The sequence below is a fragment of the Rhipicephalus microplus genome, chromosome 8 (assembly GCF_043290135.1).
Source record: "Rhipicephalus microplus isolate Deutch F79 chromosome 8, USDA_Rmic, whole genome shotgun sequence".
NCBI lineage: Eukaryota > Metazoa > Arthropoda > Arachnida > Ixodida > Ixodidae > Rhipicephalus > Rhipicephalus microplus.
The window spans coordinates 119,570,946-119,597,023 of record NC_134707.1 but is presented as its reverse complement, the minus strand read 5'-3'; the positions used below and the strand labels follow the sequence as shown (position 1 = coordinate 119,597,023).

Sequence of the window (26,078 nt, the reverse complement as noted above, 5' to 3'; positions counted from 1 at the left end):
GAGGATTTGGCGTACCTGCGGCGGTGAACTGCGTGTCGTGCCCGTAGCAGCAATGTGCAGTACACTCGGTACGCGCTCATGTTTGCCTGGCCGTTATAAGGGTGCGATATGACTTTGTCCGGCGCCACCTGGACTTATGGAGAGGGGTGAAGCTCATATAAATCGCTTCGAAATTCACAAACAGCTCAGTACGTGGCGCCACCCGCCTATTCTCGCCTGCTTGGGGTAATTAGGCACACACCGGCGCACGCCTACGCGCGTAGTGTGTGGGTAGAAATGGCAATTCCTCGCTAGTGGCGTCCGGGGTTCGCGCGCTGACGCGCTCCTGGTCGCGTTCGGTGAGCGTACGTGGGGTTTGGCCTTTAGACTCAGTTGGACTGCGCCATGCCCTGGCTGTTCCTAGGTGAATTTGTGCTTCAGCCGGCGTCACCGTAGCACTATAAAATCTTGCTTGGCTGGCACTTCTGTACAGCGTGTGTGTTTCGAGTACCAGGCATAACTGGGACACGTAAAGCACATTCAATACACCAGTGCAAGTCAGAGCAAGACTCTAGCGCTACGGTGACGTTAGCTGTAAGCACAAGTTTTGCCTAGTGACAGTCAAGGCAGGTCGCAGTTCGAGTGAGTCGAAAGGCACGCTTTTCCGCTGTTCGCGTTTCTTTCCAACGTGATAGTATGTATCTGCTGAACGTACTTCTGCAGTCTGCAATGCACGTGCTCTAGGCACTCTGGACAAGAAAGGATATTTTTTTTCGACCTTTCGCAAGAAAATGACACAAATTATCGATATAGCATGACATTCTAGACTGTTGGTTCGCCACGCTTGCGATGGACGGCGTGACAGACTGATCTCTCTGTGTTGTCGCTTGCCGTGGTGGTCAAGTGGCTAAGGTACTCGGCTGCTGACCCGCAGGTCGCGGAATCGAATCCTGGCCGTGGCGGCTGCATTTTCGATGGAGACGGAAATTCACTAGGTCTGTGTGCTCAGATTTCAGTGCACGTTAAAGAACCCAAATTGGTCGAAATTTCCGGAGCCCCCCGCTACGGCGTCTTTCATATTCATATGGTGCTTTTGGGACATCAAACCCCACATATCAATCATCAATATCTGTGTTGTGTTGCTTAAAACCGATTTTCTTTTGCCACCAGTCCAACTGGTCTAACATCATCGATCAGGGAATGACGCTGAAGCAAACGTCTAGGCAAGTGAGCTTGTTTTATCCACGTGAGGGGGGCAACTACTCTCCTCGGCAGCCTGTTTTATGAAAGCGTTGCTGACACTCCCTCCATTAACCTCAAAAGTAGAGTAGGAAGACTCACTGAACGACTAACTTGCTGCACAATTCGCATTGTGAGGCGTTTGGTTGTCGTTTTACGATTCAAAATGCATGGGTTAACACACGTGGTCTTCTTGCGAGTTTAAAGCCCCGGTGCGCCTCTGCTGTAGAATTTTTGACTGTCACATGAAGCTTCCGGGTCTGGATCTAATTCGAAAGCAGACATTAGAGCGTGATAGCGTTAAAGAGGTCGTTTCGCAGAACTTCCAGCTTTGCCCCTGTGTCGGCGTAGTTGGTTGTTAGCGAAAAATCATCTTAAGCGTGACCGAAAAATGAAGACCGATGAAAATTAAATGCACGATGAAAAATCTGTCGACAAAGTGGAGACCGACCCAGGGTTTTTTGGTTGTGAGTGGCGATTGAACCCGGGTTGTTTGTGCGGCAAGCGGATGTTCTACCAGACGGCCACGTGTCTCCACGTGCCTAAAGTGAAAAGAACTTCCTCTGCTTGGAAATGGAGTGACAGTAGCTTATTTTGTTTCAAAAACACGCGCTTCCTGTATGCATACTTCACAATGCAACATGAAATATTGCAGTAATAATGCGTGGTACAAGCGACGTTGCCAGCTAGCGTCAAAACCTGTGAATATCTTTTAAAGACAGTCACCCACTAAAAACGGCCCGCACGCTACGGTGCCTAATCCCTCAAGGCCACGTAGTGGGTGCATAGCAAGTTAAAAACGATTTCATGCACTAAGTGTTTGAAGCACGCACTAAAAACAGAACATCGCTATATCGCTTTCAACTCTTAAAACCGATCCTTAAGTGCCCTCTTTTTTTCTTATTCTATTTCAACTTTTTCTTGTGATACCGGTTGCAGACACCGGTGATGGTCGATAACTACCGCGCCAGAATCCGCTCTTCTTGTGATCTCATAACAGTCTTTGATGTAATGATTGTGATGCATGTTATGAAGCGCAACAACAGTATATACCGCAATAACGTAAAAACAAACAGCAATTCAAGCTTCAGGCATGAAATAAAATTATGAACAGAATAGCGGTCAACACAATGTTACTACAAGTTCACATCAGAGCGATGGATACCCTTGCATTTTTAAGGGGCGATGCTCCTTATAGTGTAGCTAGTCCCTCGTCGTTCATTGTAGCCAACACTAGTAGTCGGAGTGCTCACTAGATGGTGATGCGGCGCTCGCTCCACTCCAATTCGATGGAGACGCACGCTTCAGTGTGATAGGAGATGGACAGACAGACAGACAGACAGACAGACAGACAGACAGACAGACAGACAGACAGACAGACAGACAGACAGACAGACGAACGGAGTGAACTGCTTCATTGCTATTGACTTCATGGATATGGCGAAATTTTATACAGTGTTTCTTACGTCTTCGATGATCTACTCGGCAAAATTCACGGAGGATTAGTGGTTTACCAATGTGCTTCTGGATCTTCGCGCACTCATCATTATTCATCCCGTGGATATGCTGTAATTTTTATGTCTTCTTCAGTTCACTGTTATAGCCCTTCTCACATCGACGTGGGAGGTTATGAGTAGAGCAGTACGGCATAAGGGACGAGGTAAACTGAATCCAGGGCGTCCATCGCTGATTGACCCCACGCTGGCCAGCATCATCACGACCCGATGCCGCCGGGTGATTGATTCGCGGCTGGCACTACGTTAAAAGGAGTAGCGCATACTTTCCTTCCTTCTTTCCTTGTTTCTTTCTTTCTCTTTTTCCTGCTTTCTTTTTTTTTTTGGTACGTCGGCCCGCGTTCGATTAACCCTTGAACGACGACACCGAAACACAGGACAGTGGGGGGTGCCTTGCGTGCGCTGCCTTCTATCTCCGCATTGCTTGTACACATTATTGCCCGCGGCATCGCTTCTGGATCCCCGCTGCTTGCGCGTCTATGGTGCGAACACACTACGTTGTTTTGCGTTTCTTTTTCGTGTGGGCGGAATCGTGGATGCTCATCGCCTTGTCCAACGAGGCAGGAGCTGTGTTTTTCTTCTCCCAACCATTATGTAACGCATAAGCAGGAACAAAGTATTGGGTTCTGTCGCCGCCAGATAAATGAGTCTAGAGTGTAGTGTATAGCTTATCCGAACACGTGTGGCATCAAAGCGTCTCTGTCCAGCTTGAGAGCGATAGTAGAAATAAAATGTATCCAGATTGTCATCAGAACAAAAACAATCGATGAAGTGATATGGATGTTCCAAGCTAGGCATTGTGCAAGGTTTGGACACAATTCTTACACTTAGCAGCTGGCTGCTTTTTTATTAATACTTTTTGGCAACTATGTAAAAACCGTCGAGGTGTTTTTGCTGTAGTTGTTATGTTCCCTGTAAAGTCCACACTGATAAAATCACCCTGCGCATCTTCTGTTGCACCCGCGTGTAAAGACATGTGAGCGCGAGGCAAGGAACGGGGCAGAAGCAGTGATCAAACTATCCGGCTCATTTCCGATACTCGAAGGGCGCATGCGATACCATTGCAAATGCGGCCTAAGCAGTGATCAAGAAATCTGGCTCATCTCTATCGCTCGAACGGTTCAAACGGTACCATAACACCATGCATAAGACCTCAAGCTGAGCTGCTCAAGCAGAGAGGAAATGCCCTGGCTCGTCTTGAACCAAGCTAAAGGGGCGTGGTGGGGGATGGTGCTCGAGCAGCAATTTGATTCCAAGGCCATGGTCGCGATCACTGGCCGCGTGCAGCTCGAGAGGCGTCAGCAGACAGCACCCTCGTGCATTCTATGATCTCAACGTAAAGATACAGGGCCAAATCCGCATATCTCTATGTAGCGGCCGTATTCTCTTACACCACCGTTTTGTAGAAGTTGGCGAGGCTGGATATAAAAAGTTATGCAGTAGTCTTAGCTCATGTAACATTTCAAGTTTTTGCTATCACATTCATCGCCTCTGCCTTGCAGAGAAACTGTATTCTTGAAATTATATTATATTTAGGAGATCTCATCACTTTTATACGGTGTCAGCAGCAATTTTAAATGGATGAAGAGACTGGTGAACATCGGAGTAATGAAAAAATTTATGAAAAAGCTCCTATAGATTGTCCACAAAAGTGAGTAAATCCATAAATTATCACATACTGGCAAATGCCTTTAATAGAACAACCAGAAAAACAACACAATATAAATTTTAGCATAATTGATGCAAGTGAATGATACCTAGACAGCGAAAATAGGGGTAGAATAGAGAGACAGCAGGCAATTGAGAACAGAAAGACTACAATCTTAAGAAACAATTGCCCAATAATAGCCGGTAGTAGCACGATTCTTTTGTTTTCGTCTGGTAGACCTGGCAATGTTTTCAATGGCCTGGCAATGTTTTCAATATCAATGTTTTCAGAGGGTGTTGCTGGCCACAATTTCCGACGTAATAAATGTCAACGTCGTCATATGTGATTTGTATTTTTGGGGTGTTTCCGCATGTGTATCCACGATATAATCGAATGATGACCGTGAAGTCACGCTGTAAAATTAATGCGCATAGTAGATCTGAGACTATTATTTAGCGTATTGTTTCTAATTATTGTGAACTTCTTGGGGGACTTCAACTGCAAGGCGCCTTAGCCAATTAATTACTATGCTCAATTATCACATGATGTATTCATTCACAGAAGCTGGAAGGTATTCGTTGTAAAAGCGTGCATGTTTCTTTGCAAATTTGTGGAATTTTTTCTTGTAATTTGTGATTGGGTTCGCTAATCGGAACGATAAAAGATGCAAATTCATCGCAACGCGGGGATCTGACGCCCCGCTAGAGACGTAGCAATGCACAGAATCACCCCGCGTTAATTAACGCTTCCTGCTCTTTAATTGCTAGGCATGCCACGCCCACGGCCGACGCGGTTTTCCATATTCGCGAGCGCCTGCGCCTAATCTATGCATGCCCTCAAGAAGAGAACGAAAATAAACTGCAGTGCGGGAACCCCGGGGTCCCAGTTCCCCGTCAGACTCAGAGGGACAATAAAGGCCGCATGACAAATCGCCCGCCGCTGGCCCTACATCCTGCGCGCGTCATCGACAAACCGCGTCAGTTGTTGACAGCTGGAGAATGAACAAAAGTGCATAGCGGTGCTTGACGCCCAGCTCGCATGCAAGGACACCAACATCAAAGGCAACAGCCGGCATTTTTTTTCTCGTTTTCTGTTTTTGTTTTTCAAAATGATGAAACGGAAACAACTATTACTCGTCGTGTTGCACTTTACGTCAGACGTTCTCATCTAGTGAACTCGTTTCATTTCTCGCTTTCAATTACCATAAACTATTTCGCCTTCGTCATGGCCCGAGATTTGCATAAAGCTTTCCCATAGAGCGAGATGTATGTGATCGCTTTGGAGAGCGCCTCATCTCGGTCGTAATGCCTTCTTCTTTCACAACCTCTCTCGTGGCCAACTGCAGTTTAGACAGCCGAAAAAGCCTAGCTCGGTTGAAAACGTTTTCTCTAGTCCCGCGCATTTCACGCTTCGCCTTCACGATGTCTTTCAACGTCAAAAACTTTTGTTACGGTTGTCGTCTTTATATATATCGCGGGCGCTTTGCGAAATCTGTTGCATTTGAGGATTGCGGTTGGGCGCCGACGCCTGCGATGCGTGTCGTGTGTGCCGCGGCAGAGTAAACGGTGTGATTTGGTGTGAGGCGTTGCGTATTCCTCGCCTATGGCTGTTGAGTGCCGGAATTGTGGCTGTCGTTCCCAGAACAGTGAGCACATGGCCACAGATGTTTTAACGTTTCTTTCGCGTCGCCCGTTTGTGTGTGCATGCTCGTCGACTAGACCGGCTGCCCGTATATCGCACGATAGGTACTGCACCAGATGTCATGTGCTATGCTTCGTGCAGCGTACACGAATGGAAGCATTTAAACTTTTTCACTAACGCTCATGTGATTTTATATAAGGAATGCGAAGTAGTATCTTTATCAAGCGAGTTTCACTAACAAAAAATAAATAAATTTCCTTGTGAAGATAACGATAGTTATAGCGCGAGAACAGAACAAAGACGAAGAGACAAGAAGGAGACTTGCTATTCTTTCTGTTCTGTGCTGGCGCTATAACTATCGTCATGTCATACCAGCTAGCCCAAACTGCCACACTTCCTTGTGAAACTATGGGAAACTCTCATAGATGTGGATACACAGTTATAACAACATTACTTTTTTACATACGTATTTTCGTAAGTATGGTGATGAAAAATCCGTTTACAGGGGTTGTGTCAAGCCGATGTTTTCACAACCGCATCGTGTTTTGTTGTGCGGTTTGACATTGTCATCGGGCGTCAGAACACGTGCTTATGATGACTTAGGGTTTCATACCCGATTACTCGTTACAAAAAGAACACTTGCTACTGCGTGTATTTCCTTAAGACTACGTAGTGGGTGCGTAACATGTTCGAAAGCATTCCACGCGCACGATTGCTCGTTGTTTAAAGCATGCCAGCCATTGCAAAGAGTGCAACCATATGCGAAAGCTTCACTAACACCAGCCCATTTCAACTTATCGATTACATTGTTGTAATCCGCGATGTAAACTTCTCCAGTAAGATAACAAAAAAATAGGCACTCAGCGGTTGAAGCATGCCCTAGAGACAGGATATTGCTATCCCGTTCAACTCTCACAGGCGAAGTTGAAAGGTTGCCCAATTTTTCGGCTCATACTTTGTGAAGCAATTCATTTAGCGTGGTAGAGTCGCGCCTTGTACTCCCTTACTATAAGTAGCGCAGCGAATGGTGTGCCTAGATGGGCTCGTTGTCTGTGTAGGTTTTCATGCTCTCGATGTGAAGTGAGCTCAGGGGCAGGGTCTAGTTTCTCGTGTTTGGCACTGCTCATGATGGGCGCCAGGGAATCGGAAACGTATGCGTTGCGGATAAGTGCGTGGAACGAGTGCTCGAGGGGCAATGTCGTCGCCTGGTGACGACGCCATGCGACCATGGCTGTGCAGAACCTCGAGCACCTTATCTGCATATGCGCCATAGCGTAACGATCACACGAGCGAACGATTGATTGCCATGGGTGTTCGCACTGGCGATTCATCGTGCCTATGCAGTTCGCAAGCAGCGGTGAAGAAAGAAGGGGTGCCTGCGTTGCTCGGTTGTAATGTGCGTTTCCTTGTAGGACACCGACGAAATAAGCGACTATGTATACTACAATTCGTTCAGGGGGGGGGGGAGTAGCTGCTAACTCCTACGTTGTCGTGAGACTATAATTTATTGTAGTCTGCTCAAAGAGAAGGCTTAAATGAGGCGTTAGTTGTGTGCGAAGTAAAAATGTCCAGCTACACTTACGAGCACTTTCTTGCAGCCCAGGCTCGTTTAATCAAAAAGTGCAGGTGGACAGCGATATAACGTCGCCTGTGCAGAAACACTTAGAAGTGCGCATGCGTACGCGTAACTAATACGTTCTGTGTGCGTTATTTCATGATTTTTATAACAAACCAATAATAGGAGAAATAGTTGGTCAGCGACAAGTACAGAGCGCCATAAAGAAGTGAAATTTGCGACACTGGCTGTTGAGCATTGTCCAAGAAACGAGCTATCATTTAAGCGCACTGCGCATGCATGAACGCATCTCTATGTTCATGTAGCGTTATGACTTCGACGTGTGACGAAGATACAATACACACGTTCTTGCTTTTAATTACACAGTGGCCGCTTGCAAGCTAAGGGCATGCTGTGTAGTGCGCATCGAATTAAACAATTATCGTGTGACACTTCGCAGTGCAGCATGCCACAAGAGAGAAGAAGTGAAAGCTACAGAAATAAATTACAAAGTCACGTGAAGAACGACAAGCACCTCGAAATTTACAGCGTGCACTTAAAGAAGGAAGCGCTCACGAAATAAGCACACACGGAATATGCGCTGACTAACAACTGGCTGAACTCTAATCCTAAAGCGCACCGTTGAAACAGAGAGAAAGCCCAGGAAATGAACGCACTTATACGCATGATAACTGTCACAGTTCTTACTTCTTCGTGTGTCAGCAGCGTGCTTGTTTCGCAAACGCAGCCACGGCAGTGGCAGACAGCTGCATTGTCCGATTATCAAAGCCCTGATCTACTTAACTTTCTGTTTCACAGAGACTACTATTTCCACTGCAGGTAAAATGTTTGTAAGCTCATTATATGAGTGCAAAGGCACTAATTCTCTAGAACTTCTTCCGCTTTTCTTTTTTTAATTTAATGGTTTATGTCGGTGTATAGCACGCCTCTGCGGACGTATTTCCGTCAGGGATACGACGCTGTAACATATACACTACGAGATTTGAAAGAAACAAACCAGATGGGAAGCTTCTGTCGCGGGCCATCGAACGAGCTACCTCTCAATCCACACCACGCGGCGGTATTCACCAGGCCACGGACCGCTCGTTGTCAAAATATTTAGCGGCAAGCTTTTTATACGCATCATATCTACCGTTTAGCGGTCCTCAGGGCTCCGCAACATCAGCGCGGATTTGTCATTAGTAGCGAGATGACGCAAAGGTGTCAGGTTGAGTTCGCTCTAAACGCCGTCGCCTCAAGCGTTTCGATGAGCGCTGCCTCCACAGCGAGTGGCCTCTCTCGCGCGCGCGCTCATCAGACTCGTGATTCAGGAGAGCACGAATGTCGCCTCTCTCGCGGCCGCGGCTGCGTTTGCGAAACTAGCACGCTGCTGACACACGAAGAAGTAAGAACTGTGACAGTTGTCACGCGTATCCTGTGCGTTCGTTTCCTGGGCTTTCTTTACGTTTCAACAGTGCGCTTTAGGTTTAGAGTTCTGCCAGTTGTTAGTCCGCGCATGTCCTGTGTGCGCTAATTTCGTTAATGCTGACTGCTTGAGGTGCGCGCTGCAAGTTTTGAGCTGCTTGTCGTTCTTCGCGTGGAATGAAATGGAATGACAAAACTTTATTTCAGTCCAGCAGGACGCGCTTAGCGCGTAGCGGGCGTGTCCCACGTAGGGACCGACAGGGTTTACCTGGTGGCCGCTTCGTGGGCCTGCTGAACGGCCCATTGTTAGTCGGGCTTTGCAATTTATTGCTGTAGCATTTATTTCTTCTCTCTTATGGCGTAATAATGGACAATAAACGCTCAACTACCTCTGTGAAGACGCGTTTCACTTTTGTATTATACCGATTCCTGGAAACAGGGATCGGCCACATTTTGGTGTGACAGCAATTATATGGGCACAATTTGCCGTTGTCGTTGCCGTCTTGTTTTGTAAAAAATTTCAATGAAAAAATCACTCCACATGTTGTATGGTCTGGGTTCGAGCATAAAATTCCGAAGGCTGCATCCAGGCGCGCCCCAAACAATGAAGAAACTCGCTGGACAGCTCTGTCGGGTGAAGGAGCAAAAAGATGTGCCGGTAAGTAGGCTGCGTCGCTGGTGCACCTGCTGCACAGAGTAGTCAAAAGAGCACATGCCATCTAGACTGAGATTGGTAGGTGGCTAGTACCGTTATGCGTTGGGCTTTGACCGCTTAGACCGTGTTGAGATGACAGAAATCATGAAAAACGCCGTGGTTTATGGAACAGCCGGGTGCTATTAAGCTACCGTTTTTAGAGTTACGCAACATTAGATCCTCATCGAGTTTGCTGGTTCCTTGACTTCGTATCACGTTCCAATTTATTGTTATCGCGTTCGTTGCTTTGTCCTTGTGAAGAAACTTCGCCAATTTTCATTGCAAGAACATTACATGGCCCCGTGTGTCACCCCGCTATTATAAAAGAAATGTCCACAAAATAGCACACATATTTTACGAACATCATCTCAGAACAAGATAAAAAATTTGGGAGGAATTACACTCTTTTAACGAAAAAGGCGGAAGTTTCACAGCGCTCGTTCAAGTCAAATTAACCCCTCAGCGAGCAAGTGCAGAATCTGCCACAAGTTAACAATTTTATGAGGGGTCTCACGTCCCGAAAACCTCATATCAATATTGGAGACGCCGTGATGGAGGGCTCCGGAAATTTAGACCACCTAGAGTTCTTTAACGTGCATCCGAATCTGAGCACATGGACCTACAGCATTTTCGTCTCCACTAAAAATGCTGTCACCGCAGCCGGCATTCAGTACTACGACCTTCGGGTTAGCATCAGAGTTTCTTAGCCACTAGACCACCGCGGCGGTTGGTCTGTTAGAAGTTTCCAGACCACTGCAACGTGTATTCTCATTGTAGCGTTGTCTGAGAAATTTTCAAGGACCCTGTACATATGCTTGACTTTCACTGGACTCGCTGAACACCTGATGCGACCATTCTTGCAGTGGTAATTCTCTTTTAAAAGCATCCACGATTTTCGATTTTCTTAAGTGTTTCTCAGACAAGCTCCCGCCACGTTGGTGTAATGGTTATGGTGCTGCATTGCCGACCCGTGAGTCGCGGGATCAAAACCCGGTGGTGACGGCAGTATGTTCGCTAAAATCCAAAATGCCTTAAGCCCATTTACATTGGTGCGCATCAGGAAGGTGCACATAAAGGATCCCAAGTGGTAGAATTTACCGGAACCTTCCACTACGACCTTTCTCATATACATATCCTAGATTTGGGACACCACCAATCCAGGCGCGTAGACATAAATATTTTTAGGGGGGGGAGGGGGCTGCTGGATTTCGGGAGTGGCACCCTCTTAAAATGGCCATTTTTTTGCTATCTCATGGCAAAAAAAAAAATTCGGGCGGGGGTGGGGGGGGGGGGCACGTATTCGGTGCGCCACCCATTGGCTACGCCTCTGCACCAATCATTATTATTTTCACACTGGCATCCTGTACTCACGATTTCAGCCTGTGCAACAGCACATCTGTGTGCCTGACACTTTGCGAGAAATAAAAACTATAAGGGGTCTTTTTCTGAAGACTTCGTACGCATGGTCATGGCTCTGTTTTAAAGTGCATCACTGTCAGTCAGGGCATCTAAATTTCATTCAGACCGACACCCTCATTTTAATTTTTTCATTGTAATTTCACTCTAGGGCAACGCCTATTTTTTTCGCTTATGACCAACGCCACAGATGCATTGTTTTCTGCGACTCGGGCTCTTTAATGCTATCACGTGAAACTGATCTGAGAGATTTCACTATTACAGGCCCGTGTTCTGGTATTCTTGCGGTCTCATCAGTAGCAGCATTACACTCGGAAACATAACGTAGTAGTGTCGGAAGGCGTGAGTGTAGCGCAGCGCCCGGAAACGTTAACAAAGCAGACCACATGAAAGAGGCCAAATCCAAACTAAACTTTATTTTGTAATAATTGAAATATAAAGCCATGGAAACATTAAGTGCTACCGTTAACACTGCCACATAACAAGAGAAAAGCAGATAACACAGCACCGATCACACTAATCGTCGAGATAGTCTATCCCACATGAGAATGGGTCAAGGGACGTCTGCCTCCAACTTGTTGGTGACTAAACGCCGAACTATACGCAGCACTTTGCTGGCGTTTTTCCTATGTTTCCAACGCCTACGTCACTAGGCGTCGACGCTATCGGTGACGGTTACCGAAACCATGCAAAACGTCCACTTCAGGGCGTCCGCTTCCGGCGTCGGCATGGACACCGGAAGTGGTTCAATGAACGGATAACCAATATGTGCGCAGCTAGCAGCGATTTCCGCGACGTAATGACATCGTCACTGCTACCAAAAGGCTGGCCGCCCGCCTCGTATCTATTAAGTCGTCGCGGTGTTGGTGTGACCCACAAGTTCTCTACTGATGCATGTATTTGACTTAGATTATTCCGCAGAGGCTTCAGCCGCAAACTTTAGGGCTTTATTCGTACCGTTTTTTAGCGCCATCCTCAAGTTCATTGTTACGTTGAGCACACCTTAGTGGATTGAACAACTGTGTGGCCTCACGGATGTACAGCAGTTTCCGGTCTCACAGGCCTTATATTACGAGTTCGCGGTTCTGATTCTCAATAGGTGGAGCTACAAGTAAAATAATAAAAGCCTTTCGGCGGCACTCAAAATTGTCCTCACACCTCACCTTAGAACTACAATGAGACATAAAAACTACAATCAGTTATATTTCTTGTTGGTCCATTGACGAACGCTGCACAATGCTCTGCGGGATGTTAGGTTCATTCCTTTTGATCACAATCGGTGACGCCGGACCGTGCTGGCCCCACCGCTTTTCATGTGGCTGGCCGCCCTCTCTGGCGGCGTTTACATCATGCCGCCGAGAGACGCAACGCCAGAAAACGCCAGCAAAAATGCTGCGTATAGTTCAGCCTTAAAGCGTCAAATAACTATCAGCCTCTCCCTCTTTCTTTCCCGCCTCCTCCTTGCCACCGCATCTCTCCTGCTCACGCTCACTACCCCTTCGCTATTCCTCTGCTACACGATCCAATACAAGGCTGCGCCCCCATCTGTTAACGTGCCGAAATAGCCAAGTGGATAGGACACTCTTGTTCACAGCGAGGCTTCGTGGATTTGGATTACGCCTCGTGAAAACTTTCTTTTACACAGTTTTTTCTCTGTCTCGCTCTGTATCTTTTCTTCGGCCTCTTTCTTTCTTTCTTTCTTGCTTTATTTATTTATTTATTTATTTATTTCGCTATCTTTCTTTCTGTACCTGTTGTTCATGACGGTTATGTCGCGCATTATGGCTTGTCTCGCGTGTTCAAAAGTAAGGGGTCGCAGTTTCGGCGCCCCGCTATGGAACTTAGCCTTCTCGTTTTCTTCTTCGCAATCTCTTCGAGTAGTTTCCACTACGTCATATACTAGACGAAAATACCTCAGCGGAGCCGTGGTGGACGCCGGCATAAAACACATTCGTCTGAAAAAAAAAAAACGCGCACGCACTTAAGCACCGGTGTGTCGTTGTCGTTTTAAGAACCCGGTTGAACGCATAAACTTCAGCAGCTGCTTCAAGGCTTCCTGGTTGAAAGCTAGAACCTTCCGGCACGCCGAAATTAATTGCTCCGCAAACGACCGATCGTCGAGCCATGCTAACGTTGTCGAAAGCTGTAGTATTTATGATGGAAAGTGCACTCTTATGTGCCTCATCAAGCGCGCAAGGTGACCATCCGGTTAACGCGAGTGACGCCAATGATCATCGACGTGGGATTATGTCACCCTATGATTTTATTAAAACCTCACAGTTTCTACACACTTGTGAAGTCAACATTGCGTCGCTGAGCCGTCCAACAATGACGTCATTGAGTTACTAACCCCCGAATCCTAGAACGTCCCTTCACTCAACGCTTCACCTTCACTTGAGAAAGCTGACGGGAGTGCCATCTCTAAGAACGGCAATTCACAGCATATCAAAGATAATCCGCTACGGCTCTTGAGCAGCGCAACGTCATATTCAGCCGAGTAGTGGCGCACTGCTCAACTCTGTCAAGTGAAGGGCAAAAGTAGAGTCGAGGAGCGTTGGAGAATACGGGGGTAACCCTCCTATTCACAAACGCTCCTCGATTCGACTTTCGCCCATCACTCGACAAAGTTGAGCACTGCACTACTGCTCGGCTGAATATGACGCTGCGCTACTCAAGAACCGTAGCGGATTATCCTTGATATGCTGTGAATTGCCGTTCTTAGAGATGGCACTCCCGTCGGCTTTCTCAAGTGAAGGTGAAGCGTTGAGTGAAGGGACGTTCTAGAATACGGGGGTAAGTCGCCCCAGGTAAGCAACTCGCCCAGCAGGCTGTGCTTAATTCTCATGTGCTTCAGCCTGTGAGATCGACCAACCTTTCACCAAACAAGGACGTCACATAACGCCGTCATTATGTGACGTCTTTTTTTGGCCAAAGGTGGGCTGATCGTGCAGGCAGAAGCACATGAGAAGCACGACCTGCTGGGCGAATCGTTTACCTTGGGTGAGTTGATAACTCAATAGCTCGTCACGTTACTTGCCACTGAGTAAGCTTTCTTGGAAGCGTGCCAACAATACAATCTTTGCCTGTTTGTCTAATCGTCCCTCAACGCGTGTTCATGTTGGCGCATATATATGCCTGTTATTGCAATCGATTATCAGTTGTAAGAGTGCGTTGTGTCTAGGTTTCTTGCTTTTGTGCTTCATTTTTTTTTCGTGCACCTACGAGGCGAAAAAGGAGCTTCTGGTGCCTCTGATCTCGGAAGCCCTCCAAGCAACATTCAGGGCACAAGCTTATTGGAAGCGAGAAAGGGGGGTGGGTGGGTATGTATATATTGACTCAGAGAAAAAGACGGCTTCCTTCCTCTAGTCTTTTAAGCAAATTAATTGGAGGCCGTGTGGCACCATTTTTTTTTTGTTTTCACTACCTCAAAAGCCTTTCAGTAGAAGTTGTATTGAGGGGTGGGCTCGTTTATTGTATTTGTTCTGCGGCGATAAGTTAGAAGAAGATCAGGTATGATCAAAGCACTCCTTCAGCGGTGTGCTCACTCCGGTACTTTGATGTCTGGATCAAAATGAGGTAGCGCATAGGGGACACCGCGGGCTTCAATGGCGGTATGCAGTGTTTCCCCCGTTAATGCGGCTTCATTGTGACTATGCGCTTTTAGAACGGGATTTATTTAATGGGATTTGTGAAAAAGATAGCAGTAGCAAAACGGGGTGTTGGACGAAGCGGTAAAATACTGGTGAGCTTGGATTGTGATGCAAGTTGCAGTCAGCTAGAGATGCAGAAGTTTTTCCCAAAAATAACTCTTGCAGAGCTGCTTAGCGTGTCTTCAAACATGCTCATACTATATTATTGGAGAGAATTTTAAGGTGGAAGGGCGCGTTTGATTTTATTCCTCACTACAAAGCAGTAAAGCTGGAAGTTTAACAGAGGGCTACACTATTAAGGTGAAGGTTAGCAAGGATGCAATTTGCAGAATGTGCTTTGCAACCACCGTATGAGAATAATTAGCGATTAGGGGTCAGAATAATTGATTCAAGGGAAGTCAGGCAAGAATCGAAAAAAACGTAGACAGAACTAAAGGGAAAGACAGTGCATCCTTAATTTTATCTTTATAGCGCGTCTCAGTTTGAGCCTAAACAAAAGAAACAGTAGGGAATGAAATAGAGGCAACAAACAGTGCATTGCATTTAAGATGGCACATAAAAAATGGCAGCATATCCACGGAGTGAGTGATGGAGAGTGGGGCGAAGCATTCGTCCGTCCATTCGTTCTTGCTCCCGTTCGTCCATGCATCTGTCTGTGTGACCGTTCATGCGTCCATCCGCCCGTCCGTGCGTGCTTCTCTTCGTGCGTCCGTCCCTGCGCTCGTCCTTGCATCCGCCCCTGCGTCCATTCATGCGTCCATCCATGCATCTGTCTGTGTGTCCGTTCGTCCATCTATTCAACACTCCAAGTACCATCATCTCGCATCTTTTCATCATATATTCCCCATATAGAAGCACAGCCATCCAGCGGGCATTCTAAGGGCTAAACGAGAGGTGGCACACGCACACTTTCTTACGGCTTGCGCTTCGGGTCTACTGCCACCTTTAACCACCTCGAGGTCATAGTATGTTACGTTCTACCGGCCATAGGCCGGCCGCGGTGACAAAGAAATCAGTCGATGTGGCAGTGCAAAACAACCAGCCTTTATTTCGAGCTCGGAAATATATATAGGAAAGCAAGAGGAGAGAAAGAAGGAAAGTTTTACAATGACGCATGCGCCGAGGGGCGTCATTTGGCCGGACTTGTTATCTGCAGCATTCCTTCCCCCTAGGAGCCGTAGCGTTCCACGGGCTTTCTGATTCTTGTGGACCGACGTAACTCGGGGACAGGGCTTTCGGAAAGGTCATCCGCTTCGCATTTCGGAGCATCCTGGGTGGTTCGGTGTTGTCCCTCGGGTGGCGGTTCTTCTGGAGTCGCTGTTTCTCGGCTTGCACCTGTGTCGGATGAACGTTTTCGCACCTGGTCGACATGACGTCGAACGACGCCGTCTTCCGTTGCTACAGTGACGAGACGTGCCCCACTCGTCGATTTCACTTTGCCTGGCGTCCACTTGTCCCCAACACCGTAGTTGCGCACATAGACGGCATCTCCAGGAGCGAAGTACCAACTCGCAGACTCAGCACCTGGATTCTTCGGCAATTCGTGGTTCCTGGGAGAAAAGCAAATATCCAGTCTAGTACGCAAACGGTAACCCAAAAGTAGCTCAGACGGCGAAACCCCTGAAGCTTGTGGCGAATTCCTATAGTTACAAAGAATTCTTGACAGAGCCGTTGACAGTTCTACTCCGGGCATTCTCTTCAACCCATCCTTAAGGGTTCGCACGGCGCGTTCTGCGAGCCCATTGCTTTGAGGGTGGTAAGGAGGGGTACGAATGTGCTCGATTCCATTTTTCTGCACAAATTGAGCAAATTCTGCCCCTGTAAACGGCGTACCGTTGTCGGTAACTATGGTGCGCGGTAATCCAAAACGGCTGAACAAGGTTCGCATAGAATCCACCGTTGCATTAGCGGTTGCTCGCGATACTGGAATGGCTTCTATCCAATTGCTGTGTGCATCCACGATTACCAACAGCATTTTGTTGGAAATAGGTCCTGCGTAATCTGCGTGCAACCGCGACCACCTCTCACGCGAAATTGGCCAACTGACGCGGTTCCGTTCCGGGGGCATAGGCAAAGCTTGCACACAATTTTTGCAGTCTGAAGCGGCCCTCTGGATGTCTTGATCCAGACCGGGCCACCAAAAGCTAACCCTTGCCCTTGTCTTCATGGTGGACGCTCCCTGATGCGATTCGTGCAACAATTTCAATAGCTTCTCACGCGCCGTTCTTGGTATCACTACCCGATGGCCCCAGAATAACATGCCCTTCTCGACAGACAACTCATGTCGCCTTTTCCAGTATTCGACCATTTCTCTGCTGTCACCCGCGACGGAAGGCCATCCTTCAGTCACGTACCTACATACTTCTTGTAAAACGGCGTCCGCTTCTGTGAGTGCTTGAAGTTCTTTGTGCGAAACCGCGGGCTCGTCCAGCTGGTCAATGAGAAGCACCATTTCCGTGAGGTTTTCCGTTTCTGCTTCCGGCTCCTGCAAGGATTGTGGTAAGCGGCTTAGGGCATCAGAGATTAACATCTGACTGCCGGGTTTACAAATAAGCTTGTATTTATACGCGCCGAGCAAAAGCGCCCATCGCTGAATGCGTGCGGCAGCCATAACAGAAGTCTGACGGTCCGGTCTCAGTAGCCCCAGCAAAGGACGGTGATCTGTTACTAACGTGAACTCCCGACCCAAGAGGTAATCGCGGAACCGTGTCACGCCAAACACTAAGGCTAAAGCTTCTCGCTCGATTTGAGAGTACTTCATTTCAGCTGAGGTGAGCGTTCGTGACCGGAACCCAATTGGCCTGTCTTCGCCATTTATACGGTGAAACAGGGTAGCACCGACACCGTAAGGGGAAGCGTCGCATTCCAGCAGCAACTCCAGCTGCGGATCAAAATACGTTAGCACTGGGGCCGAACACAAAGCGCTCTTTGCCTTCTGAAATGCCGAGTTTTCTTTCGTGTGCCAAACCCATTTTGCGCCTTTTTCAAGAAGCTTATACAAAGGTGCAAGCACAGTGGAAAGATTTGGCAGAAACTTATTGTAAAAAGTGACCATTCCTAAAAAGGATCGCAACTCAGCAACATTTCGTGGCAACGGGGCCAGTCTGATTGCGTCGACGTTCTTTTCGAGCGGATGTAGTCCCTCGGTATCAATACGATGTCCCAGATACGTCACCGACGATTCACAAAACCTGCACTTTTCTGCACGAAGCTTGATGCCGTACTCGCGGAATCGCTGCAACACTGCTTCCAGATTAGCATTTTCATTGTTGTTGCTCTCGGCTATCAGCACATCATCCAGATATGCCTGTGTCCCTGGCAGCCCTTGTAGCACCGATTCAATCTTCCGTTGGAATATCGCAGGAGCTGACGCGATGCCAAACGGCAATCTATTGTAGCAGAACAGCCCCTTCGGTGTATTTATCACTGCTAGTTTCCGCGAGTCTTCATCTAGCTCGACCTGGTTGTATGCATCGCGAAGGTCCAATATACTGAATTTCTTCCCTCCACGTAAATTTGCAAATATGTCGTCTATGACAGGCAATGGGTACTGCTCAACCTCGCACACTGGGTTTAAAGTCACCTTGAAATCACCGCATATGCGCACCGTTCCGTCCTTCTTCAAAACTGGAACAATGGGCGTCGCCCATTCGGAATGAGGAACTGGAGAGATTATGCCAGCGGATACTAATCTGTCAAGCTCCTTTGACACTTTATCGCGAAGTGCAAAAGGAATTTTTCTTGCCTTGAAAAACTTGGGGGTTGATCCGGTCTTGATATGCAGTCGGGCCGGCGGACCTTTCATGAGACCAGTGCCCTCAGTGAAAAGGTCAGCGTTTTTCTGGAGCAGCTTCGGAATGACCTCCTGGGCTTGGCTTGACCTTGAAGGCTGCGGATACACGTTGAGAACCTGGATACATTCGTCGGTTAATTTTTTCAGCAGATCCCGACCGCAAAGACTGGGCCCCTCGCAGTCTAAAATAGTCAAAGTACATTGCACTGTTGTACCTTCGTAGGAAACCGGCATTGTTATTGCGCCGAGAAGCGGAAGTCTGCCCAGATAGCATGAAAGCTGTAGTTCTGACTTCTGTAGCTGCGGCCACTGATGACAGTACGTCTCGTAGATGCTCTTAGGAATGACGCAAACAGGCGAGCCCGTATCGATGTCCATCGTTACTTGAATGCCGTTCCACGCGAATTCCTTTCTTATAGGGGGTATGAGCGAGCGCTTAGTGGTCAACGACCAAATCTGCGACGCACTGTTATCACTGTCTTCCGTTTCTGTCGCCTGTGCTGTCACTGCTAGCATTCTGCTTGTTTTGTCGTTCACCGCGCACATTCTGGCTAAATGCCCTCGCCGTGTACATTTGAAGCATCTGCGCTGGATTAGGCGACAAGCATTGGTTCTGTGACCCTGCTTTCCACAACAATTGCATTGTTGTACGCCCGCCGTCTTCGCGCGCGACTCATATTGAGCACTCAACTTGAGCAAACTCGCTTGCTCTTTGTCCGAAGTAATACCTTGCGAATCGCGTTCGGCGCTTTCTGCGGCCAGGGCAAGGGCCTCGGCTTCTTGAAGATTAAGGTCTTTCTTTGCTAGCAGCTGCTTTTGCAAATTCTTGGACCTGACTCCACACACAATACGGTCCCTTATCATTCTGTCCAGCATCGTCGAAAAGTTGCAATTCTGGGCCATCTGTCGAATTGCCACAATAAATGCATGCACAGACTCCCCTTCTTGCTGGCAGCGATGGAAGAATTTGAAACTTTCTGAAATTTCATTCGGCACTGGGTCGTAGTAGCTGTTTAACGTCTGCACAACTTCCGCGTAGGTCAGAGCATTAGGTTTCTTCGGCGCTACTTTCCCGTTCAAGATTTCAATTGTCTTTGTTCCAAGCGCGGCTACCAGCAGGGCCCTCTTCTTAGCATCGTCCTTCACATCATTAGCTTCAAAGTAAGCCTCCACCTTTACCAAGTACGCCTGCCACTTATCTTTTGCGTCTTCGAATTCCGGTAGCTGGTGTGCCATGGCTGGTGGGTTCGTTCTGCAGGCCGTCGCTTGTGGGCATATGCTGGCCTTCTTGCTGCTGTAGAATTCTCGTCGCCACTGTTACGTTCTACCGGCCATAGGCCGGCCGCGGTGACAAAGAAATCAGTCGATGTGGCAGTGCAAAACAACCAGCCTTTATTTCGAGCTCGGAAATATATATAGGAAAGCAAGAGGAGAGAAAGAAGGAAAGTTTTACAATGACGCATGCGCCGAGGGGCGTCATTTGGCCGGACTTGTTATCTGCAGCAGTTCCTTGTATTCATGGCACTGGGGCTCAACGCTCGCTAAACCATTTTAAAACTAAGGAGGTAACACCCAGCGAGTATTACGTAGCAACCTTTTCTTGTCAGATAGTGTTCAATGTAGTACATGCCAATGGCTGCTGATGGGGAATGAGAGACAGGAGCATTCGTCTTTTTAGGTAACGCGCACGCCACGAACTTTTTATTGTTCAACAAAGCACGGGAGAAATCTCCCATCGGCACCGCCTTGCAGGTCAAAATGTAACACTGGTTACACACCATGAATACGACTACGACAACGAGGGACGAACCAGTGCCGCTTTAAAGAGCTTCGCCTCTAAAAGTGATCGAATGCGCAGACCGTGAAACCGGGCAATCCTTGGCGAGTTCACGAATCCCTAACGCTACACCTTCTGGTACTAAATGGTATAACCTCGCCCTATAAATCCTCGCCTGGAGCTCGGGCACTAGTTAACCCCTGAGGATGGCGGTAGCCCTCGCGGCAGGAGTTCAAACAAGGTGCGTGCGTGCCTCTGCGTTTACTCCTAACTCCTCTCAATTGTGATCCCGGTGAAGGTCTCTTACTGGCGGGAGCAAAACAGTAGCCAGTTTGAACTGGTCGTTGTTTTCCTGCTGCATTCAGTGATGAACCATGAAAGCAGCAAAGCAGTGCCTCTTTGAGCCTGACTTCCACTGGCACCTGGTGAGCTCGCAGAGGGAGAAAGCGTGCTCTTCAGATCAATCTCGCCCCCTCCCCCACCTCACACACATTGCTGCTCGACCATTTTAACAATGCCTAAAACTTTGGGAGAACGTCTTATTGCTGTCCACATGTGCGCACACAAGGGGGCCTCATGGAGAACCTGATGTTAGGCAATGCGCAGCTCCTCGTAAACCTGGAACGCGGTGATTATCTTTGTGATGCTATTAGCAACCTTTGCAATAAAAAGCGTTGCCTAGTAACCACGTGCTGTCAATATTAATCAACTTTGTTCGCATTTTTCGTGTGAGTAGCTTATATTAATTCGCTTCCAACTGTTGGACAATTTTTTTTTGCCTCTAGGTGCCGTACTCTGTACACAATTTCATGGTGTATTTGTTACTGGACGCATTCTGCTTAATTTCGAAACAATGTGTGATCACTGGTGACGGTTTCTTCATTCCTTTTTTTTTAATTTTCATACACTTCGTTTTCACTTCTTTCATCCAGTTCATTTTTGTGACGCTATCCTAATTTAGATACTGCGCCCATAAGTTAGAGTTTGGCAGGAGTGGGAAAATCACGTAATACCAATGGGGCTACAAACAAAAGTTCTAGAGCTGAAGTAAATGAATCGCCGCCCAAGCACTCCGTACCAATGGTTAACCAGTAAAAAGTAAAAAGTAAGACCAGAGGTTCAGCAGCTGGTTCAACCCGACGTGGCACTGAAGCCTTCCAAAATTATTAGTTACTTAATATATTAAAGTGAAAAGTAGGGCGAGTTGGTTTGACGACATTCTTGGTAACATTTCGGCGCGCACACAATGAACGAGAGAGTGGAAAGCTAAAACTCGAACTTGTGGTCGCGTATATATAGGTCAAACTGGCCGGTGCTTTAGCACTCGCCCTAATGAACATTTATAATCTTTAGAAAATAGCATTCACCCCCACGTAGCCGAGCATTGCAGCAGCCGCCGATGTTATCCTGCTTGATTTCAGACGATCATTTTGTTTATTCGCGAGGACAAGCTAACTTGAAAATTAGTATAAAAGCGTTCATATCAGAAGGTGTGCTGATAACAGCGTAGGCAGCCCAACTATTGCACTAACTGACAAGGGATTCACCTTGTTGATCCATACTTGACTTCCAAATTCTGATGCACATTGTATAGATACCACTCATGTAAAAAAAATAGCGTCAAAGCGTGTTATTGCTCTTTTTTTTTTGCTTTTCATTCGCACATGTGCTCTTTAGCTACCCTGGAGTTTATATTCCGTGTATTTCCTTCGATAAACTCAGTTGTGAGTTCGCGCTTGTTTGTCTCCTAGCATTCCGTTCTCCCGTCCAGTGTGTGCGCACTGAAATGTTACCAAGAATATTGGTTACATGCTTGTACTTCTTAATGAGGTTAGACGCAGGTTTGGCTTGAGTTTACCACAGGGCTTATTTAACATTCGGCGCATTGCGCCTCGCATGATCACGGTAATGGAGGAGTGTGCTCAGCTGCTAAATGCGTTTCGTTATGCGTTAATCACAATGGTTGTTCTCGAACCACAGGCAGTCACAGACGTCGCAGCAGAAGCTAATGTTTCACTGATGAAACTTCCGCCGAAAAGACGCAATCGCACTGGCGAACGCGCTCCCGCAATCATCATATTGACGCCGCAACGCCGCGTTGTTGAAAGCGTTTGAGATTGCGAGCTGATTCGGCGGCGTGGTTTGCATGATCCGCCCGCCACGGGCGGTTGCATTCCTGTTCGCTGTTTAGCGTGGCTTGGAAGGCTACCGGATCATCGGTACGCAGTTGCGGCCGGACCTTGGCCTGCCGGGGCTGCTCTTATTTTTTATTTTTTTTGTGCCCTGACTGCACCACTGTCCCGGCAAACGCGAATTTTTTCACGTTTCCATACTGTCTGCGCTCTTCTAGAGCTGTCCGTGACATAGCCATTTGGAAGGTTTCAGAAGAAACTGTTCCGCGCCCGCTCGGCGCCACGGCTGTGACGGGATGGATGACGTCACTCACAAAGCAGCCAAAGGCGCGCATGCTTGCGTACGATGCGGCAAGCGACGTAACTGATACACAGCCAATGGAGACCGTTCATGACGCCGCTGTCGGACGGTTTTTTGTTCGTTTGTCTTCGCCATGTGCGGCTTCCGCTGTAAAAAAATGCGCCGAGGAAAGAGGCAGTAGTTAAAGGTTGCAATTTAAAGTCATTAAGATGCTCAACAGCGGCACCTAATTAAGAAAGCCATTTACTGGGAACGAGTGAGTCGTAAAAAGCAAGTGTTGTAGGTGGCTTCCATTGATGGCAATGAAGGTATGTGGGAAGGACACGTTTGTGAGGGCACAATAATGTTATCAAAAGCTCTCATGCATGTTCTTTTGTAACTCACCACATAGACGTCCTTGCCCCGTTGTTTTCACATAGACGAAGCTTGTTCCTCGTCAAAGCCGCCAGTATGCAATACTAGTACAAGTTTGCGTCCATGATTTCACTTTCAAGCCATGTGTTCTGTTGTTTTGTGCTTGGCGTTTTCTTTTCATAACATTAGTTACAACGCTCTTCACAATACCTGAAATAACAAAAAGCGAAAAAAAGAGCCTGGTATTGACACCGGTCGTTTACGGTCGTTTTGGCAGAATTCGCGATGCCAGCAGCCTATCCATGTGATGTCACGACGAAATGACGTCTTGATCGGTCCATCTACAGGGGAGATGATTTGTGAATCTTCTTTTACCCTTCTTTGTTTTGTGGTCTCACGCGCCTTATGCCTCGTCTCACATGACTACCATGCATATATATGATCATAGGGCTACGTGCGAAGTCAGTGGACGTTAAAGAACACCAGATAGTCAATACTTCCGGAGCCCCCCATTACGGCATATCTCATAATCATTTCAAGGCTTGGGACGTAAAATTCTAGATATTAAACGTATTATTATCGAAGCGGTGCATGTTAGCCCAAATTTTGAAAAGATTCGAGAAACGGGCGCTAATTTGAAAGAAACTGCTAATTTGAAAGAACAAGCTACTAGATTACAGCTGTTTGTGCATGCGCGCTTCAGTGTCGGCCAACAGGGGTCACACTCCCACAACGAAGAGCTGCATCTCATTTTGGAAAAGTGAAGCAGGTGCGTCACTGATATAACATGTGCCTCTCTTCTCGATGAGAAGTCTTATTGAACCATTTGCGATGGAGTGCTTTTGAGTTTCGTGCGTTTCCGAGGGCGCAATCAGAAATGAGGGCATGTAGCCGGAAAATGTGAAATCTTGACAGGCGCAACGCGTGCTGACTTCGTCAACGTGTTTTGTTATGAAAATAAGTGGCCAAGTGGACCCTGCGCATGTAAAAAAGGTAGGGTATTCAGAAAAAGGAGGATTCTGCTATGTTTAGATTCAAAACAGTTTAGGCCACCTTTGATGTTATTTAGCGAACAAACGAAATGAATTGGTGATATCGAATTCGCGCAGATGGGTGCAATTTATCAGTTCCTTTATCGCGTCAAATATTGGCCACTCTACTGGTCTCGTATGAGCATCGCCATTTGAGGCGATGGAGCTCTTCATGCTGTCATACCTAATGAAAGAAGCCTTCATTGCGGTTAACGGCCACTTAAGCAGGTTCTGAAAGATTCTTCACCGGGGCATCATTAGTGAAAGCTTCCTCGGCTCTCCTAAATCGTTAAGCTAGCTTTCGTTTCATCACCCTTTCCATAGAAAGACGTCTTAAGCAGTGTTGTTCCTGGCTCATTTTATTACACTATGGCTTGTCGACGACGCCCGGTACCCCTTCGTGCCCGCTAGTCGTCGCCGCAGGAAAGTACGACCTTACAGATACCTTAGAAGTGTGGCAGCTTGGGCTAGTTCTTTCGTCTCGCGCTCGTGTCTTTCGTGTCCTTCTTGTCTATGTGTCGTCGTTTTGTTTTCGCGCTATAATTATCGTCACAACAGATACCGACTGCACTCTTCGAAGACCAGAAATTCTATAAGAAAAAGCTATAATCATAGTTCAAATGTTACAATCCCTAGCTTGTCCTTTATATTTACGAGGATGGATATTGATGTGACGTTGGAAACCGCAATTTCATGTCTCCAACTATGACTTTCTTGTATGGATTACTTAAATCTGTAGGGGTGTGCCAATATTGAAAATTTTGAATAACTCATTGAATAGCAATGCATTCGATTATGTAATTGTATAGAATTGCAATTAGTCAAAAATATTCGAAATATATATACCGAATGTTCTGGAATAGATTTACAATAATCAGCACCTATGAGAGAACCCCCAAAAAACAATAAAACTTTTGGGACGGCTACAGATCATTATTCTTCTTTTAACCCCTAGAGTGATCTGCAAGCAGCACGAGCGAGACCAGCGACACTATACTGAATACCGGATGGACGTGTCTCTTTTGAAAACTACACTCTTGCTCACTTTTTACTACGCTAGAACTGTACCGAATTAATCAACTCTTGTCTTCGTCTTGTAATTACTGAAGGTGAGGAACGACTGCTTGAAGCTTCATGAGTTAGAAGAAAGGAAGTGTTGCGTTGAGGTAAATTGTTCTGGCAGATGTAGATTTGCACGCCGAGTCTTGCACGCTTTAAGTGCACGGGCCTTGTTTTGAAGACAGGTTGATCAGCTTCATTGCAACTTTAGCTGAATCCACGGTGTCTTGTTGAAAATAGTTTAGTCATTGTGTTTAAATTTTATATAAATTCAGACGACAAAGTATCGCATTTTTAACCTTAGTTAGTGCTGTATTTGAGCGTACAGATTCAAAACAGTTCAGTGACTCTAGCTTCTGCTATAATGAGCTTACAATAGCCTTGGCAATTGTGACACTTTGAGTGCATTATAACTGACAGTAATGGTCTTTTGTGAAAGTTTGCGACTATTTGTTTCCCGTGAAAAGTGTTGGTGTTCAAAGAATGTTTTCAAAATGATTTACTTACTATTGGAAGACTTTTTGAACACTATTCCATCACTACTCGTATTCGATTCGATGTCACTAGTATTCGATTCGTATACGATTCGGTTTCTGCTTACCTGCCCGAAAACGTCTTATGTTCCTTAACATAAGGACATTGCGATATAGCCACTGATATCCTTGGCATTGGTCTTGGAGCTCACAAGCACATTAAATTTATTTGACTCCCTCTCGCATTATTTGTCATGAAGCATATCTAAGTCGGGTGATATCGAATGTATGAGGTTCGGGACCTATAACGTTCATCTAATTTTGCATTACTTCCGGAAATGAAACAGCAGACAAACTATCTGGTGATCTCTGCCGAAAAGTCCTATTGTACAGCGGT

At 46.9% G+C, this 26,078-nt stretch overlaps 2 protein-coding genes across 3 annotated transcripts in view; one reads left to right on the top strand and one right to left on the bottom strand.

Annotated features, from left to right (window-relative positions):
- LOC119164577 (putative diacylglycerol O-acyltransferase Mb3761c) overlaps nucleotides 1–26,078 on the top strand; it is a 593,703-nt gene that overhangs the window by 305,986 nt on the left and 261,639 nt on the right. The gene's annotated exons all lie outside the window — the stretch shown is intronic.
- Nucleotides 15,784–19,921, bottom strand: LOC119176573 (uncharacterized). 2 transcript variants are annotated; one of them, XM_037427930.2, is made up of 2 exons: nucleotides 17,116–19,921; nucleotides 15,784–16,311 (listed from the first exon to the last, which is right to left on the bottom strand). In XM_037427930.2, the coding sequence occupies exons 1-2, from the start codon at nucleotides 19,788–19,790 to the stop codon at nucleotides 15,930–15,932; spliced, it is 3,057 nt and encodes a 1,018-aa protein (XP_037283827.2). In that variant the 5' UTR covers nucleotides 19,791–19,921; the 3' UTR covers nucleotides 15,784–15,929. The 2 variants fall into 2 exon arrangements, with proteins under 2 accessions (XP_037283827.2, XP_075728639.1); XM_075872524.1 differs by having other exon boundaries at nucleotides 15,784–17,246; nucleotides 18,507–19,921.